Genomic DNA, 17,705 nt, shown 5'->3' on the forward strand with positions numbered 1-17,705 from the left:
TCTTACTGGCATGCCCCGAGAAAACAAAATAAAATGGGACACGGACTTGTTGATCTTATGTCTTTTGAATGGGCTACTTTCTTTTCTCCTGTCTAAATACTAGCAACATACCGATATCAAGTGTTTATGTATCAGTTTTTTCCTTTAAAGTTGATGATTGTTAGGATGAGAATTTATGAAATTAATTCTGACCTTGCTTGTGGTCTAGACATCATCATTGTATTGTTCTTGGGCGATGGCTAATGTAAGGGTAGAGATAGTACTGTAAAGTCGTATATCTCTCCTCTCTCGTGTTCTTGGGCCCTTGCTTTTTGTTTTCTTGCTCATATAAACTCACGAGATTCATACCACGAAAGAGAAGATGGGAATAGAGGCAAGAATTCATCTCTTCATTTGATTGACCCTAGATTACACCACTCAACGTTAATGTCCCAGAAACCAAACCCTGGTGAAAGCCCTCTTGTACAATATAGAAACCCAACAAAGATATAGATATCCCATACACAATCCCAGGACCGGAAACTCCAAAAAATACAACCAGAAATCACCTAAAGCAAAGCGCCACACCGATCCCGTTTATGCCTTCTTTCTTCCATTCTTCTTCACGTACGCATACTGGTATGCCTGTATCGGCCGGTCCTTATCGTCAAAGTTCACTTTATTCTCTCCAAGCTCTTTCTGACCTACTGTGTACAGAAAAGCCTTGCCGAATTGGTCGCGTTGTCGGAGGGCAGAATCAACGCGATCTGCCCACACTTTCTCGCGGTTCTCGACGGACCGAGCAATTTTCTTATCAAGTGCTGCGGCTGTTTCGTCCTTGACTTTGATGATGGTTTTGAGTTGCTTGATCTCTGCGCGGAGAGAGTCTATCTCGTTCTCCTGCATGGAGCGTGAGCCGCGCAGGGATTGGAGCTCGGACTTGAGTTTTTTCTCGTCCTTTTCAGCGGTCGCAAGGAGATTCCTTAATTTACGGGTTGAGTCGGCGTGGGAAGCGCGCAAATTAGAAATGGCGGTGGCATGGGCGGTTTGGAAGCTTCGTACTTGTGCCTGGTGGGCTTCTTCCAGGGCAGTTTCTCTTTGACGAGTGATTGGAGGGGATGGTGGAGGGCTGAGTTGTTGCGTGTTCTTCTCTTCCTGGAGACGCTGGATTGTATCCTGGGCTTCGGAGTACTCGTCTCGCATCTCGTTCAGCTCACGGCAGGCCTTGTCCAAGCTGGACTTGAGCTCTTCTACTCGTTTCGACAAACGGGTGTTCTCCCCTTCAATCGAGTTAATGAGGGATTGGGCCTCTGCAGCTTGTTCTTGGGACCGCTTTAATTGAGTTTCTAGCGCCTTTTGCGTCGATGACGCTTGTTCTTGTTCGGTTCGTAGTTTTGTCAATTCCTCACGTAGCTGCTCTAGCTCTAGCTCCCCGGAGCTGCTGTCTTTCGGAACGGCTTCAGAGCGAATCGGCATAGAATTGATCAGTTCCAGAATATCTTCGTATGTGTTGCGGCCCGTCTCCCAGGGGAGATCCGCTGCCATCGCTTTGAGAGCGTTCTCCTGCGCGGTGACTTGCGACTGCGCGCGACTTAGATCAGCTTCCAGTGTACTGTTCTTCTCCTCTAGTGGGCGATTTCTGATCTCAAGCGTGGCGATCCTATCCTCTAGAGTCCGGTATTCGCGATTTGCGCGGTCTACCTCCGCCTCAAGCTTCTGGATTTCCAGAAGGTGATCATCAATTTGGGCCTTGAGTCCATCAGTTTCGGTATTCTTCTCACGCAGTTGCAGTTCCTTGGCTGTTGTAACTTCATTCAGTTTAGCGAGAGTCTCGTCTAGCGTAGCGTCTCGTTTTTTGATTTGCTCTTGAGCTAGATTTAACTGCAGGCGCAAATTCGCGATCGTCTCTAGTCTTTCGGAGTCTATCTCCGTAGGCGTCTGTCGCTCCCGAAACTCTTTTCGCAATTCTGCAATCTGCTCCTGAAGGGCACTGATTCCAGTTTCACTGATCGAGGACCTCTGTAAAAGGGATTCCTTCTCTTCATTTTGTTTCTGAAGCAGCTGAATCTGTTCACGCAGGAGCGTATCATCGTTGCGGCTTGCATAGGCCTCATCTAGTAGAGTTGTCTTCTTCTGTAGTTCTGTTTGCAGATGTTTGATCTGCTCTCCAGCGGAAACGGCCTCCAAGACCCGTCTGTGATTCTTTTCAAGTTGTTCATCTCTTTCTTGAACTACTTGTTTCAATTCCACGATCTGCCTGAGCAAATCGTCTTTCATATTCGTCTGGTCTGTGCTGGAGGTTGGTTTATGTCTACGAACCGACGGTGTCCTCGCCGTATCCGGCTCATCATCCGGATCTTCCTCGATGTTCTCCAGCTGCGTCACCTCCTTCGAAAACGCATTACCCCTGCGTAACAAATGAGACGGCGTAGACATATCAACGGGAGCAAATTCGCTGTACTCGCCAAGCTCTGCCTCGTCCTCCACAGCAGGCTGCAGCAGTTGAGAACTCTGCTGTTCCTGCTGTTTTTGCTCCGGAGATTGCGGTCGCGGTGGCTCCTGCTCCTCCCGCGCCGGTTCATCTTCCTCAACTCCTCCCAGGTCCTTATGATCAAATGTATCGTCGTCGCCCATGAGGTATTTCTCTAGATTGGCCGTAAAATCCTCGGGCCCGCCCACATCCGACAATTGGTCCTCATGGGGTAGCTTCGATTCCCCGAACGGTTCGTCGTTTCGCTCATCGAGACTTAACTGGCCACTGGGAAATTGGTCAAAATCAAGCGTGTAATCTGCCAGGCGAGCGTCGAGCTCCTCCGCAGCGCGATCAAGCGATGATGCCCGGGAGGACGGCGGCGAGCCGGTCGGCGAACGCGCGTCGTCGACGTTGTCGCCGGCGCGATGGGAAATAGGGCTTCGCGCACGCTGGGGAAATCCCTCAGGGCTATGGTTAACGTGCGGAGGGGAGGAAGGCATAAAGAGCGGCGTTGCGAGGGTGGACGCGCCGACTGTATCGTGAGAGGTTGTGTCCATGATGGGGTTTGTCGCGGTCGGTGGATGAGTGAATGCTAGAAGTTAAAATCAATTGGCTAGGGCGACATAATTGGTCCTGCAGACGGGGTGAATGAATGGGTCATGTAGTATATCGTGGACTTCGATAACGATAACCAGCAGATAGAGTAAGTATGTAGATGTAACGGACGCGCCTGGACCGGCGATACAGGGAACCCGCCCGGGGCCAGTGCCGAAATCCTCAGGTTTCCATATCAGGTGTTTATTATGCTCTATATTAGGTTTAGCGTAAGTAATAATATCCTACCTTTATGTTAATTAAATATTCCCCGTCTATACGGAGTAATAAATACAAATACCAGAATTACTGTATTGTAAAGAGCCACCCCCTTACCAAGACCATCGCAGAGTGGATTTAAGACGGTACTCCGTACTTCTTGAAATTATCGCCCATTCTAGCCTCTGTGATTCCCCTCCTGATTTATCTCCCAAAATATTGACCCTCTGAGGTGCGTTCACACTGGTCTTCCTGTCCAAACTGGTCGCGAAGCAATGAGAAAATCTGATGGCTAAGCTGCAGCCTCCCCTCTAAGAGACCGTCTGTAATCTCACTACTACCCCGCTGTTGCTCCTCATCGAAATGCTGGACTTGGTCCTGACCAGTGCAGCAAACCCGCAGTCACTTCCAACCTCCATTCAAAGCTAACAAACGATGCCTCCCGTGCCCGCGCAAGTCGACCGATGCCGGGTAATATGCTATCACCAGACACTTCGTCCGGATCGAGGCCAATATGTGTCCGCGCTACCGCTAGTGCAGAACAACACTGGCATCACGCACATCATCATTGCCGCCTTCCATCTGAATGCTGAACCAGGTCATATTACGCTCAACGATGATGCTCCCCACCATAGCATGTATGATGAGCTGTGGGCAGAGGTGCCTCTCTTGAAACAGAGTGGGGTACGCGTCATGGGAATGCTGGGAGGAGCTGCTCAAGGCTCCTTCCGCTGTCTGGACGGTGATCAGGACAAATTCGAACGGTACTACTTGCCTCTCCTAGCCATGATTCAGCGTCATCAACTGGAAGGGCTGGATCTAGACGTCGAGGAGGAGATGTCGCTTTCAGGTATCATTAGACTTATTGATCGACTCAAATCGGACCTGGGAGACGGCTTCATTATAACGTTGGCCCCGGTGGCAGCGGCGCTTCTAGGGATCGGTAACCTTTCCGGGTTTGACTACCGAGAGCTTGAGCGACAACGAGCGTCGAAAATTAGCTGGTATAATACACAGTTCTACAACGGCTGGGGCCCAGCGGATGATCCCCGTATGTATGCGGCGATCGTCACGCAAGGATGGTCGCCGCAACGCGTTGTGTTAGGATTGTTGACGAATCCCGGCAATGGATCGCAGGGCTACGTTCCTCGGGAGATCATCGGGCCTATCTTAGGCCAGCTGGTGGAGCAGTTCCCCAACTTTGGCGGCGTTATGGGCTGGGAGTACTTTAATGCCAAACCGGGAGAGCGGGAGAAGCCCTGGCAATGGGCGGCGGAGATGTCGCTTAGCATGCATATGAAGGATGTGGTCATGGCTTTTTATCAGGGCCTATGGCGAGCGGTTCGATGAACAGTCTCCAAGATATGACGAATCAAGAATCAACAACGATAGAGATTTATGGACGAGAGCATTAAAACAGACAAACGAAAGTCAATGAAATTATATACAGCTGTTTACATTGTTTCATTGCCGGAGGAGATATGTATAATGAGTGATAGGGTGATGAGTACTAGTAGTGACTATATACGGTACATACTGCATACTACATACATACATACATCACTAGTGTGTGTTTGTTGTGTATGTATGTGAGACTAGCTAGCCGGGGTGGATTAAATCAATCGTCCTATGTCGTCATACCGCCAATACCACCGCATCTTTCCTTTCCAAACTCCGACTTCTTTATTGTTTCTTTATTTCTCAGGTCCTCTTCTCTACCTTTCGGCACGTCACCTGAGCTTTTTACCCAAAGTTTTAACGGATATGAATTCATGGCCTAAGGAACACTAAATATCTCACAGCGCGCTTGAAACGTTCCCACAAAGCTATGGTTTCCTTGCCGCGAGTTGCCGCGGCCACGAGCTCCGTGATACTCAGACTCGCCGCCTTCATCTTTCTTCGCTGGGTGCGTCCATTCAAGTTCGTTCGATTACCAATTAACGACTGCTCATTCGTGTGCAGATCCCCGGTCATCATTTCCCACCTCTAATCTTCACCTCGCTAGTGGTGTATCTATCTTCAGTTTTCTCGCTCAGTCGGCCGGCCGATGAGAACACCACCACCAATCGTCCCCATGGCTTGAAACGTTCCAGGACCGCTCCCAGTTAGTATATTTCTACCCCATGGTGCTCCCCTCCAACCCTAGATTTGCTCACAGAACATTGGCGCAGGGTCTGTAGAGCCTCTAGTTAAGGATAGCGTTCTTAAGACGCTGTTGACGGGACTGCCCTCCCCCAGATCGCCATTGGTGACCCGGCTGACTGTGCTGATCAACCTTGTCCTTACGCTCTTCACTTCCGACCTTCTACTCCGTGGGGTAGTTTTCTATCCTGCCAAGGATGTTGCCTTCTCTCGCATTGGCTATGTCTCTCCAACTACAGCGAATTTACTCGTTCGAGAGCCAGACTCCGCTCAACTACCTCTGGTGGTCTTCTACCAAGAAGCGGAACAGGACAACCCCTTGAAATGGGTGGAAGAAGGAATTATACATGCACTTGATGAATCGACGGATTTTACAACCTCAGTGACTTTGAAAAACCTGAAGCCATCCTCGCACTACCGGTATTCTTTGTCCAATAATCGCACAGGCTCTTTTGTCACCGCGCCTCGTCATGGTTCGAAATCTGCCAACCGGCTTAGCTTTCTGACATCTAGCTGCATGAAGCCAAACTTCCCGTACAATCCGCTATCTCACCCATTGCGTATCGAGGGCATTGAGAAGATGACTGAGACTGTCAGTAAACTGCCATCCTTGCTTCGACCAGCTTTTATGTTGTTCCTCGGTGACTTCATCTATATCGACGTTCCCCAGCGCTTCGGCTCATCTGTATCACACTACCGCAGTGAATATCGTCGTGTGTATTCGTCTCCCTCATGGTATTCCCATGGTGGTAACCCGGCCATCGACCTGCCGTGGATTCACACTCTAGACGACCATGAGATTGAGAATGACTGGTCGAAGGGCAACAATACAGCTCCCTACTTGGCTGCTGCTGACCCCTATATTCATTACCACGTCAGTGTGAATCCCCCGATCCCGGCATTACCTTTTGCCAAGCCAGAAAACACAACCTATTTCTCTTTTATCAACGGCCCGGCGTCATTCTTCATGTTAGATACACGCACCTATCGCTCGGAGCCCGCCCAACCGGACTCTACCATCCTCGGCTCAGCGCAGCTGCAGTCCTTGCTTGCATATCTGTCTCGTCCTGAACCAGCCGAAGTGCGCTGGAAGATCGTCGCCTCTAGTGTTCCCTTTACCAAGAACTGGCACGTCGGCACGACCGACACATGGGGTGGATTCTTGGATGAGCGTCGCACAGTGTTTGAGGCCATGTGGCGCGCCGAGCGAGAGCTGGGAATTCGTATCATCCTGCTCAGCGGAGACAGACACGAGTTTGGGGCGACCCGGTTCCCTGATCCAACATTTGACTACACGCCCGATGAACTTCTATCCGATACCGCCGGAGAAGGCCTGCACGAGTTCAGTGTTGGTCCGCTCAGTATGTTCTACCTGCCCATCCGGACCTATCATCAAACCGACAATGAAGATGTCACGGTCAAATACATCCCAACCGGTAACACCAAGTATGGATTAATCGATATCGACATCCGCGATGAGACAGTACTCACCACCAGTGACAAGACGGCAACCGTACCCAGTTCCGTCCTTACCTACTCACTCTATGTTGACAACGATGTCGCCTGGAAATATAGTCTCAGCGTCCCACTCCCCGGGTATGAAGATGTTGTTGCCTCGGTGGCCTCTGCCAAACACCCACGACTCCTGCCAGGTAAAGTCCTTGAGGACAACCGTGGAACTGTTGGGTGGAATACCCAGCTCAGGGCTCTGGTCAATCAGGCGGAGGAATTCGGGGGGCAGCTAATTAGCTGGGTTAGGGATCAAGTCTATAAACTTTTGGATAGAGCGGGAACAGCAGAAAGACTCGACTGAATACGGACAAGTGGTATAGATAAAATCATATTATTGTCGAATTTTCCCTGGCGATAATGTATCCATTCATACGGCAAACATGTTAATGTACAATATGGTAAGATATCCGTCAATATTGCAACCTTTCGACGTATAAAACGTCATATGTGTATCGTTCGTTGAAGAAGTTAAAATTATACCATGGCAATGAAAACAATACGCGCCCAACACCATCCACATGCTGTATAATCGATCAATCATGACCCATTAAGCGGTGTCACCACGTAACAAACAGATACAGGAGAGAAAAGAAAAATGACATGAAAAGAAAAGTCACCGTCCTCTACCGCGTCCTCCGCCCATCAATCCGCTCATTTGGCTCATCATTCCCTGTAGATCCATACCTCCAAGGCCTGGCAGGCCGCCGCCACCGCCGCCGCCTTGTCCCTGGAGCATTTGCATCATCTTGGCCATGTCGCCCATACCGGGCATTCCAGGGAAACCTGCGCCACCTGCGCCACCCATGGAGGCCATGCGTTTCTGCATCGCCGCGAGCTGTTGTTCTTTGTTGCCACCCTTAAGCATATTCTGGGCTCGTTGCATCTGCTTCTTCTGCCCACCGACGCGCTTGGCCATACCGGCCATCATGCGGTGCTGCGACAGAAGGTCTTCGACCTCGCGCACGGTCGTGCCGCTACCACAAGCGATGCGGACCATACGGCTGGGCTGCTCCACGAAAACCTTGCCATCGCTGTCAAGCTCCGCCGTAGTCATGCTGTCAAAAATGTAGATCATGCGGCGGAGTTTAAGAGAGCCATCTTCGTCATCTAGCCCAGCAGTGAGATTGGACAAGCCAGGGATCATGCCAGAAAGTTTTGACAGGGGACCCATTTTCATGATCGAGGAAATGTTCTCTCGGAAATCGCGCACCGTATAGATACCTTCCGAGATGTGCTTGTAGGTCTCCTTGGCTGCTGCTGAGTCCTTGGTCACGGCTTGGACGTGCTCGACCAATCCTGCCATATCACCCATGCCCAGTAGCTTCTGGATGAAAGCTTTCGGCTCGAATCGTTCAAGGTCCACCATATGTTCACCTGTACCGAGGAAGATAATGGGAGTATGTGTAGCTGCTACAGCGGAAATAGCACCACCTCCAGCAGCATGACCGTCCGTCTTCGTAATAATGATGGCACCAAAATCAGCCGTTGCCTTGAAGGCCGCCGACTGGGCTTCGGCCGCCTGACCGATCGTACTGTCGAGGACCAAGATAGTCTGGTCCGGGGTGACAGCAGTCTGAATCTGCGTCATTTCCGTGAAAAGTTCCTCCTCCTGCTTGTGACGACCGCTAGTATCCACGATGATGATCTCAAACCGCTCCTTCTTGAACTTAGCCACACCCTCAGCCGCCACCACTGCAGGGTCGGTCTGCGTTAAACTTCCATAGTAAGGGATCTTGGCCTTGGTCGCATTCTGTTTCAGCTGATCGAACGCACCGGCACGGAAGGTATCCGCACAGACAAGTGCTGTTTTGAAGCCCCGCATCTGATAATGTCTAGCCAGCTTCGTACACGTTGTCGTCTTACCGGCACCCTGTAAACCAACGAACATAATCACATTAGACCGGCCCTTCTTGGGTCGGAACGGCTCTGCATGTGGATTGACCAGAGCAACTAATTCGTCGAAGACCGCTTTCTGAATCAACCTCTTCTTATTGACGGCGGGGGGTAAGGAGGCGAAGTTCACGCTGGACTTAATAGATTTCCGAAGTGACTGGACGAGACGGACGTTTACGTCGGCCGATAATAGCGCGGCGCAGATCTCTTTTAACATTTCATCAAAGGCCTAGAAGGTGTCAGATGCGCGAAACCTACTTGAACGTTGAGTACACATATTGGCAGCCCACCTTCTCGTCTAGATTGTTGGACCTAGTTAGGTCATTGACGGCGGCGTTGATACGCCGCCCGAGATCTTGAAGGACCATGGCTGAAAATCTCTTAAAAGACAAATGTAGGTATCACACTATAAACAACAAGGAACAACGAGTCCGGAAGTTAGGTGATCAGAATGAAGAATGGCAATGCTTGGTCGATAGGTAGGATGTTGGAGAGGCCACTAATCTCAATCATTTCCAGTGCGGAGAGTCTGGAGCGGGCGGTCAGCCAATTAGAGACATCATTGTTCCTTCCGCCTTTGATGTATTCGAGACTTCCAAGAAAAAAAAAAGAAAAAGAAAAAGAAAAAAAGACCGACCAATTTATATATCAACACGAAAATATTACCAACGTTGAAATTTAGACATTACCTTAATTACCATGCCTCTATCCACTACAGCAAAGAAGCGCAAGGTTTTGGAAGGTCTGCAGGGCAAAACTGGTCGGCCTCAAAAGAAGTTTAGGAAGCAGCGCGAATACCACAGCAGTTCCGATGAGGCGGAAGATGACGAACCAACCGATTTTAAAGCTGTCAGTCTAGCAGATTCCGACGAGGATGAGGTCGAAGTAAAGAAGCCGAAGAAACAGACAAAATCCCAAATTGCTTCGAAGAACAGAAAGGAGAAAGAGAACAGCGACGACGACGGCGACGACAGCGACGAGTCGGCTGACAGTGACAATAAGAAGGATGAAAAGGATAACGCTTCAGGCTCAGACGCATCTTCTGGCGCTGAGGATGAGGATGATGATTACGACTCTGATGTCTCTATGCCGACATCAACTACGGACCACAGAGCTGTCCCCAAACGGAACGATCCTTCGGCGTTCTCTACCTCTATCTCTAAGATTTTGGCGACAAAACTACCTTCCTCTGCCCGAGCAGATCCTGTCCTATCACGCAGTAAAACAGCCACGCAAGCCAGCACAGATTTTGCTGACGAGAAATTGGACAAGCAAGCACGAGCTAAACTGCGTGCCGAGAAGCAGGAAGAATTAGATCGCGGTCGGATTCGTGATGTTCTGGGAATCGAACGAGGAGAGGCTGGCGCTGTGGCTGAGGAAGAGAAGCGTCTTCGAAAGATCGCTCAACGCGGTGTGGTGAAACTCTTCAATGCTGTTCGAGCAGCCCAAGTGCGCGGAGAAGAAGCAGCCAGAGGTGAGAGGAAGAAGGGTACCATTGGTATTGGCGAACGAGAGAAGGCCGTCAATGAGGTTAGCAAACAAGGATTCCTCGAGCTGATTAGTGGAAAGAAGGGCAAGCCTTTGAATATTGAGGAGGCCTGAACGGAGATTCTGTATATGTTGAGAACCAGGCATCTCTTAGGCGTTGGGGATTTTCTTTTATTTTGTTTGATTGCACGTTGTGATTAAAAGTTATTCCTATTTACAGACTCTTTCAAAATAGAATGGAGATGAGAATACCCAATAGTACAATATACAGTCACAACAAGTGGCCTCCGGCGTTTTGCTAATTCGTCCTAAAATGCTGATTCACTGTATTGCTTGAACGCGGTATGAATCCTCCAAACAGATACCATCACAACACGGCACATTGTCCCTGCGGGCTTCATTTCTTTGGCTCAAAGTCACTCGCCTGCAAGTTCCTGGTCATAGAGGGCAGACGGACAACTAGTCCGTCAAGCTCCTTGCTCATGATAACCTGACATCCCAGCCGAGAGGTCTCTGTTAGTCCGAATGCCAAATCCAGCATATCGTTCTCGTCGTCAGATGGTTCTTCCATCTTGTCGAACACGTCGGGGTCCTCCACGATGACATGGCATGTTGAGCAGGCGCATGAACCGCCGCAAGCTCCTGGTGCAGGGAAAACCAATCAGTAAGCAGACCTGAACATTGCGCCGTGTCCAAAGGGGATCCGAACCTTCCATCTCTAGGTCATTGGCCTGCGCAATATCCAACAAATTGTCTCCCTCGGATACCTGGAAGTCGTACTTCTCACCATCCTTGTCAATGAAAGAGATGTTGAGCCTGCAACGAGTCACATCAGCGCATGCTCCACGAGATAGCATCATAGCTAGGCCATGACTTACTCCTCTCCAGGCTTCGGTGGTGTGATGTGGCCATGCTGGACACCCGCGGTGACAGAAAAGCTTCGGCATTCTGGGTTCAATTCGTTCCATGACCGCCGTTGACTCACAGTAAACCCGGGTCTCTTAGCGTGCAATGTGTACTGGTTGGGGGCAGTCACTCGAGGGCTCCGTGAGGAATAAGTAAGAAAGCGTTTCGATTGGGCGCGACATGCGCGATCTCCGGGGACAGTCTTCGGGACGGCATGACGCAAATTAAGGAAAGTTTCTCTCCAGAACGACATGTTTAGAGAGTATGTGGCGGCGGGGGCCGGGGAGGAGTAATAGAGGATTATAGAAAAAGAAGAAAAGAAGGAATAGTGAAGAGTCTCCAGAAGAGTAAATTGCCGAAAGGCAGGGGGACTTTAGAGAAAGAAAGTCTGAGAGAGGGACGTTTCAATTGAAGATCGATTGACTCTGTGGAGGAGAAAAAAAGAGTAACTCCGAGGAGAAGGCGGGAAATTCGGACATAATCATTCGCTGCCTCCAACTTAACCTTTTTTTGACCTTTTTTGCTCTCCGCCTTGGACCTCAAACGGGTAAATTAATTTATTTTAGGACAATCCAAAAACTCCGACAAAGAATACCCGCCCTTTCCACTTTACAAGAAGAAGACGTTCATCTCCATATACTCACAACGATGCCATCTTCTCGTGAAGGACTCAATCCTCTGCGTCCTTATTACTCCCCCCCTTCCATAGGCCTGGAGGCTTCCAACGCCACTTCATCCCCTCCAGATGCGTCATCGGCCCATGTTTTTGGAAGCTCTGCCCGCGACCTGCTGTCCGACTTGGACTACTCGGACTATTTGGAGAACTCCCCCTCGGTATCAAGCTGGATCAAAGATGCCTTGGACCGTGCACTTTGGAAATATACCAGTCTTTTAACTGCACAACCGTTTGACGTCGCGAAAACCATTCTACAGGCTTATGTCGTGCCGGACAGTCAGGATGGACAGTGGCTTATGGATGGCCATCGGAGGCAAAGTACGGGTTCCCGGAGCGATCCCTATGGTGAGGAGGGGGGAGAAGAAGAAGAAGAAGAAGATAATGATGATGATGAGGGAGTTGTAAGTCCTATGTACACCCTAGAGGGACCAGTGGGGGAAACAATCTACGTGGTGGCTAACGTTGCAATGGGTCAATTAGGATGCACTATCTTCCGATGATGAGAGCAGTTACTTCACGTCGACAGCGCCTGCAGTCTCGTCACCGTCAAACTCACGATCTCGAAGACCTCGGCGTCATATCACTGATCGAAGCGGCTACATTCAAACCTCAACCCCACCGTCCCGGAACGCTTTGAAAATAAAAAACCCAAGCTCCCTGATGGATGTACTTTCCCAGCTGTGGACTACCAGTGGACCAACATCCCCATGGAAAGCAACCAATGCCACATTTATTTACTCTCTACTCCTCCCAACATTGAACACGTTCATTCGCAGTCTCCTGTCAGCTATTGTGGGACTACCAGAGGATGATATTTCGTCCTCCATGACCGCGGACATTCTGACTTCGACCTCTCCAATTGCCACCTTGGTCCTGTCATTCATCTCTACGTCCTTGTCTGCATTGATCCTCTCCCCGATTGATACAGCCCGCACACTCCTCATTCTCACGCCCGTCACTCATGGACCCCGCTCCCTTATACGAGCCATTCGGCAAATTCCAACTCCCAACTGCACGGTGCCCCCTCATCTAGTCCCAATCACAATCCTCCATTCCAGTTTACCGAACTTCATAACGACCACCACTCCACTCTTTCTGAAATCGTACCTGTCCCTTGACCCCATCCTCAACCCGTCCATGTGGAACTTGTTTACCTTCATGGGGTCCGGCTTGGAACTGGCAATCCGGTTCCCTCTGGAAACTGTGCTGCGTCGAGCACAGATTGCTACTTTCACGTCCCCAAGCCTCCGCCAACAGTCTACCAGTGGGCTGCGTTCTGTGAAGCCCTCAGAGGCTGTCATTGAAGCCCCAGAGGTCGAAACCATCGTTCCGACACCCCGTATATATAGGGGTATTGTCGGAACGATGTGGGGTATTATCTACGAGGAGGGTGTTCAACCGAACCCAGAGGCTGAGAGGGCGCAGGCCTTATTCAACAAGCCCGTTGCGCTGAGGAAACGGCAAGGCCAGGGAATCCATGGCCTCTATCGCGGCTGGCGAATTGGGATGTGGGGAATTGCTGGCATCTGGGGCGCCAGCTTCCTTGGAAACGCTGGAGCCGTCGGGGAGGATGGAGCGATGCCCAGTGGAGGCCGCTTTTGATTAAACCGCAACTGTTGGACTTTCATGCATCTAACACTCCCAGTTGTCCCAACTTAGTCCACTGTTTATCTTGTTTTCATACCCACTCCCCTTCTTCGTTATTCAATCTTGTCCTGCCCCTAATCAATTCTCCATTGCCTCTACACCCTACACTATTTTGCCCACCTAGCTGGCGCAAAAGGGTTGAAGGCGTTGGATCTCTTTGTGTTTATTTTGTAGATATCAACGGCGGCGACATGCTTTCTGATAGGTCCTCGAACCTCCTTTCCCTTTTATTCCTACCATTTAACATGGGAAATATGTATATCACTCGTCCAACATTAGCGTCATGGTACATCAGCCTTCTCATCTCCCTATACAGAGTCTTTCATTTCAGACAGCAGTGGCAATTAAACCGTTCCATATGTTTCAAGGAATCTCTATACCGATGAAAATACACCTCGTATGTCGGTCGGTAGATACATTAATCCAATCAGATCGCCACCCAGAAATACCCTTTCCATCTATTTAAAATGACTCCAGCTTGATTTCCCAAACCAGTAGAATTTTCTTTAAAGAACGAAACACAATTGTTATCATCTGAGCTGCGGTTCAACCCGTACATAATGTTCTTTTGAGTCATGTCCGTCCTGAATTTTATTTTGGGGTCATCCGAAATCAACCCAGAAAGAAAGTAAGTAGAAAAACGCCAGTCATTCACCCGTCTAATCATTGGAGTGAATTGTATTCATCCCATTCCATCCCATACCATGTCGATCCATCCATCTGCTCTGTTTTAAGGTAAGCGTAAAGGAAAGCAAGAAATAGCCCTTGCTTCTTTTTGTATTTCTCTTCTCAGTCCCCTCGGTGCGCGTCACGAAGGCCTAGAGGAAACCAATCCCATCGAATATCGAAGATACTAGAAGCTGAAATGCATCCTGCCCCCATCATGAGTTCAAAAACAAAAAAAAAATAGAAAAAAGAAAAAAGAAAAGGTTGTTGTATAATACAAACTCAGACACGAGTCAGGTTTGGGTATCATAAAGAAGGAAAAAGAATTAAAAGAAATATATGGCATAGATTCATGAACGTATTTGGGCGGACGGCCTATTTGTCGGCAAACCTCCGATCAAAGTAGCGCAAGACGCCCATTACGCTCGCTGCCTCGACCTCGAGTGCCGCCCTCGAGGAGCACCGATCGGGTGATGCAACATCCTTCGGATTCGGTAATGTATGAAGCTTAGGAAGCCACGTGGAAATTTCATCGCTGGCACGGGAGAAATTCGGGTGTCGTGACAGTGTCGTGAAGGCATCGGCACAAGAGAGTGTCAGTGATGGGGTCGTAGATCTACCAGATGTCGATTTGGCAACGGTAGCACGCGGAGGATTGGAACTGCGTGACTGACAACACCCACCATCGGTGCCCTTACCGCCGCAACATCCGGAGGAGGCAACGCTGGCGGAGCGGGAGGCCGCCAGCGTCTTGCAAAAAAGGGTACTCTTCGGATCCGCAAGACATTGGGCGCAGGTGCCAGGGCCATTCGCACAGGGGTTGGTTGCCTGGCTAATGGGCGGCAGAGTGACTTCAGAGCGAACATCACCATCGGAGGGAGGGGGTGTGAATTGAGACAAGTTCTGAATCGGTGCAAGACGGTTATTCTCGAAGGACTGCCGACGCTGCTCTTCCTGGGCTGCCATTTCCGCACAAATACATGGGGTTCCATCCTGGCAAAAGCCGCACGGATCAACCGCAGGGGATGAAACAGCCGTGGCATTGTCTTCCTGTGGTTGGGGGGCGGCAAACCGTGTGGTAAAGTCGATTTCCATCTCCTCCGGGTCGGGCTTTATCTCAGGCTCGGCACGCCCTTGTCCAGTGGTGCTAAGACACTTAGACTGCAATGACTCAACGCCCGGCATTGCAAATGCATCTTCAATGCACTGACAATGTGTTGAAGAACAACTAGGGCAGCCCAGTGGCACTTCCTCCCTCTCATCATGGTCACTACCGCTGTTGGCGTTGCTCGGCGAATACCTTTCATTGGTAGCTCGTCCAGAGATGGAGTTTTTGGCAGATAAACGAGTCAAAGGTGCCCTACCAGCAGGGGCATTCTTATCTGAGAGCGACGACCGAAACTCTTTAACAAGGGCTTCCTTCGCGCTTCTCTCTACAGAGACTTCCTTTTCCAGGGCATGGCATCGGTCGCGCCACCATGTCATTTCATTCCGGCACTGTTCGACTTCATGAGACAAATTTGAAATTTGCTCTTTGAACGCTGCCACATGAATATCGTGCTCTTCTTCGATTTTCTTAATTTGGTCTTCAAGCTCATTGACGCGGGCGGCTCTTCGTTCCCTGAACGCTCTTTGGGCCGCACGATTCTGCGCCTTACGTTTAGTAGGCGGCGTATCTGTGGCAGGCTTCCGGCCAGGCTTGGGACGTGGTGGTATAACCCATTCCTTGGAGGTGACGGATCCGGGTGTACCCGGTCCGGGAGACGGTGAAATGGTTGGCTTGGCGGCAATTGCGGGAGCCAACGGAGCTGGAGTGGGCGCAGGGGCTATTGAGGGTGCGGGAGTTGCCATTGTATTTAGGATTGCCTCTTTATTTCAAGAGGAATTCTGGGTAGAAGTCAGCGGGCCATGTCCCCGGGTGCAGGTGTAGAAGATAAGCTGAAGGTTAGAAAGGGTAGGGAAAGAGAGTCCACGGACCAACAGGTGGTGTCACTTGATCGCTACGGCCGGAAGAGCGGAAGTGCGCCCCTGCAGCCAGTAAGCGAGACGATGGATTGGTGAGCTGTGAGAAGTGCAATTTTGAAGCAATTCTCCCCGGGATCCAATTCCCCAGAGCCTAAAATCTCTCGGTGGTATAAATGAATGAGAGAGACTCAAGATGAAAATTAGGGAAAGGAAAGAAAGAAGCCGAGGAGGAAGAGGAGGGGGAAAACAGGACTGGAAAAAGGTGATCGGATCAGATTAGATTATCGTGCGGTCTCACCGATTTCGGCGAGAGGTGGAGTCACTTACTCGCTTGGGTTTCTTATTCGTTGACCCATATCTGCGCCTTGGTTATCAATCAATGGGGACGTTGGGGTTTGCACCTATTAGGGTATGAACTCAAGCTTCCTCCTGCCCTGCAGTGAGTCTGGAGTAAATTGCACCGCGTATGCTGTAGTAGCTATACGCAAGGAACAACACCCTCTGACACAGGGTCTCCTAATATCTTGATATTAACTACTAATACGTATTATGGAAAAGACAAAAATTTCATATTTATGCTTGCGACCATGGTCAGAAGTGGAGACTTCAGTCAATTCCGACTCTATCCTCAAACCCATGGAACTTCAAATTTTCTCTTCCCTCCAAACCATGAGGTGGATATGGTGGGTACTGGGCACGAAGTACGGAGTACGGAGTACATACGTACTAGTCATAGATACTCTTTTCGGCACCAGTGTGGAATCTGCTCACCCGCGGTGACCGCGAGCCTCCTTGCCTTTTTTTCTTTTTTTTTTCTTCTCCTTTTTCCCCCCTCCTCTCTCTCCTCAAAACCACATGATATATCACAGCAGATTACTACGATAGATTGCCTTTCTACTATCAAGAGTCAATAATATAATTCATAATCTTCTAGTTTGGTTGAGCGAGCTTTGGGTTCAGCTTTTATCGGTTCAAGTGTCGGAGAGCTATGGCAATATTGGAATTACAAAAAAAAAAAACCATCACTATCTCGGACTGAGATAGTCCTGCAGAGTACTCCGCTACCCGTTTCTCTATGAGAGAAAGACGGAAAAAGAATAGTAAAAGAAATACTATTTTGCTTCCGTCATTTTCTTCCCGTAGAAAAGCAACCTATAATGGTAATGCTTTCCATTCGGCACTTCATATCCCTCCATCATCTGATCTTATCTGATCCCGGCTTTACCAAATTGGGCTATATGATGCCGTAATACACTAAGCCATAGCTGGGACCAAAGCTTTACAGAGAAGACGGATGCAAAAATTGTTGCTTGGTTTTACTAATATCATGGATTTCAAATCCCAACCACCGTTGTCTGCCTTCTCAATTAACCTGTGTCCTGTTCGGTTTTGATGCCGATCAACGGAATCAAACGGGCGAAACACGGACCGAAACTGCTGTGGTATTTTACCACGAAGGATAATCTGATTGACCGACTTTCGTAGGCAAACTGTGCATGGCAATATGCTTCCTCCGGGTCCCTTGCGGAAAAAAAAAGAGTGCGG

The 17,705-nt window shown here is 49.6% G+C and overlaps 7 protein-coding genes across 7 annotated transcripts; 3 read left to right on the forward strand and 4 right to left on the reverse strand.

The window, feature by feature from the left end:
• Positions 1–378: 378 nt before the first annotated feature.
• BDV38DRAFT_253750 (putative spindle pole body associated protein SnaD) lies at positions 379–2,740 on the reverse strand. Its single transcript, XM_032055267.1, has one exon. The coding sequence runs from the start codon at positions 2,611–2,613 to the stop codon at positions 577–579; it is 2,037 nt and encodes a 678-aa protein (XP_031910916.1). The 5' UTR covers positions 2,614–2,740; the 3' UTR covers positions 379–576.
• Positions 2,741–3,700: 960 nt separating this feature from the next.
• BDV38DRAFT_273241 (alkaline phosphatase) lies at positions 3,701–7,220 on the forward strand (the record flags this gene model as incomplete). The annotated part of the gene is made up of 5 exons (XM_032057643.1): positions 3,701–4,573; position 4,833; positions 5,092–5,171; positions 5,228–5,373; positions 5,465–7,220. 5 exons carry the CDS (start codon positions 3,701–3,703, stop codon positions 7,218–7,220), a joined length of 2,856 nt encoding a protein of 951 aa, XP_031910917.1.
• On the reverse strand, positions 7,220–9,345 carry BDV38DRAFT_147328 (RNA-binding signal recognition particle subunit SRP54). Its single transcript, XM_032051563.1, has 2 exons — positions 9,103–9,345; positions 7,220–9,041 (listed from the first exon to the last, which is right to left on the reverse strand). The coding sequence occupies exons 1-2, from the start codon at positions 9,178–9,180 to the stop codon at positions 7,533–7,535; spliced, it is 1,587 nt and encodes a 528-aa protein (XP_031910918.1). The 5' UTR covers positions 9,181–9,345; the 3' UTR covers positions 7,220–7,532.
• A 27-nt stretch (positions 9,346–9,372) lies between these two features.
• BDV38DRAFT_253774 (rRNA-processing protein RRP15) lies at positions 9,373–10,540 on the forward strand. Its single transcript, XM_032055268.1, has one exon. It carries the CDS (start codon positions 9,512–9,514, stop codon positions 10,412–10,414), a length of 903 nt encoding a protein of 300 aa, XP_031910919.1. The 5' UTR covers positions 9,373–9,511; the 3' UTR covers positions 10,415–10,540.
• Positions 10,541–11,625, reverse strand: BDV38DRAFT_253775 (ferredoxin family 2Fe-2S iron-sulfur cluster binding protein). The gene is made up of 2 exons (XM_032055269.1): positions 11,010–11,625; positions 10,541–10,942 (listed from the first exon to the last, which is right to left on the reverse strand). The coding sequence occupies exons 1-2, from the start codon at positions 11,266–11,268 to the stop codon at positions 10,698–10,700; spliced, it is 504 nt and encodes a 167-aa protein (XP_031910920.1). The 5' UTR covers positions 11,269–11,625; the 3' UTR covers positions 10,541–10,697.
• On the forward strand, positions 11,421–13,484 carry BDV38DRAFT_273243 (mitofusin complex protein UGO1; the record flags this gene model as incomplete). The annotated part of the gene is made up of 3 exons (XM_032057644.1): positions 11,421–11,439; positions 11,874–12,283; positions 12,363–13,484. The coding sequence occupies 3 exons, from the start codon at positions 11,421–11,423 to the stop codon at positions 13,482–13,484; spliced, it is 1,551 nt and encodes a 516-aa protein (XP_031910921.1).
• Positions 13,485–14,383: 899 nt separating this feature from the next.
• On the reverse strand, positions 14,384–16,317 carry hapX (bZIP transcription factor HapX). Its single transcript, XM_032051564.1, has 2 exons — positions 16,173–16,317; positions 14,384–16,082 (listed from the first exon to the last, which is right to left on the reverse strand). Exon 2 carries the CDS (start codon positions 16,044–16,046, stop codon positions 14,571–14,573), a length of 1,476 nt encoding a protein of 491 aa, XP_031910922.1. The 5' UTR covers positions 16,047–16,082; positions 16,173–16,317; the 3' UTR covers positions 14,384–14,570.
• Between the last annotated feature and the right edge of the window lie 1,388 nt (positions 16,318–17,705).

This window comes from Aspergillus pseudotamarii, assembly GCF_009193445.1.
Source record: "Aspergillus pseudotamarii strain CBS 117625 unplaced genomic scaffold BDV38scaffold_49, whole genome shotgun sequence".
NCBI classification, from domain to species: domain Eukaryota; kingdom Fungi; phylum Ascomycota; class Eurotiomycetes; order Eurotiales; family Aspergillaceae; genus Aspergillus; species Aspergillus pseudotamarii.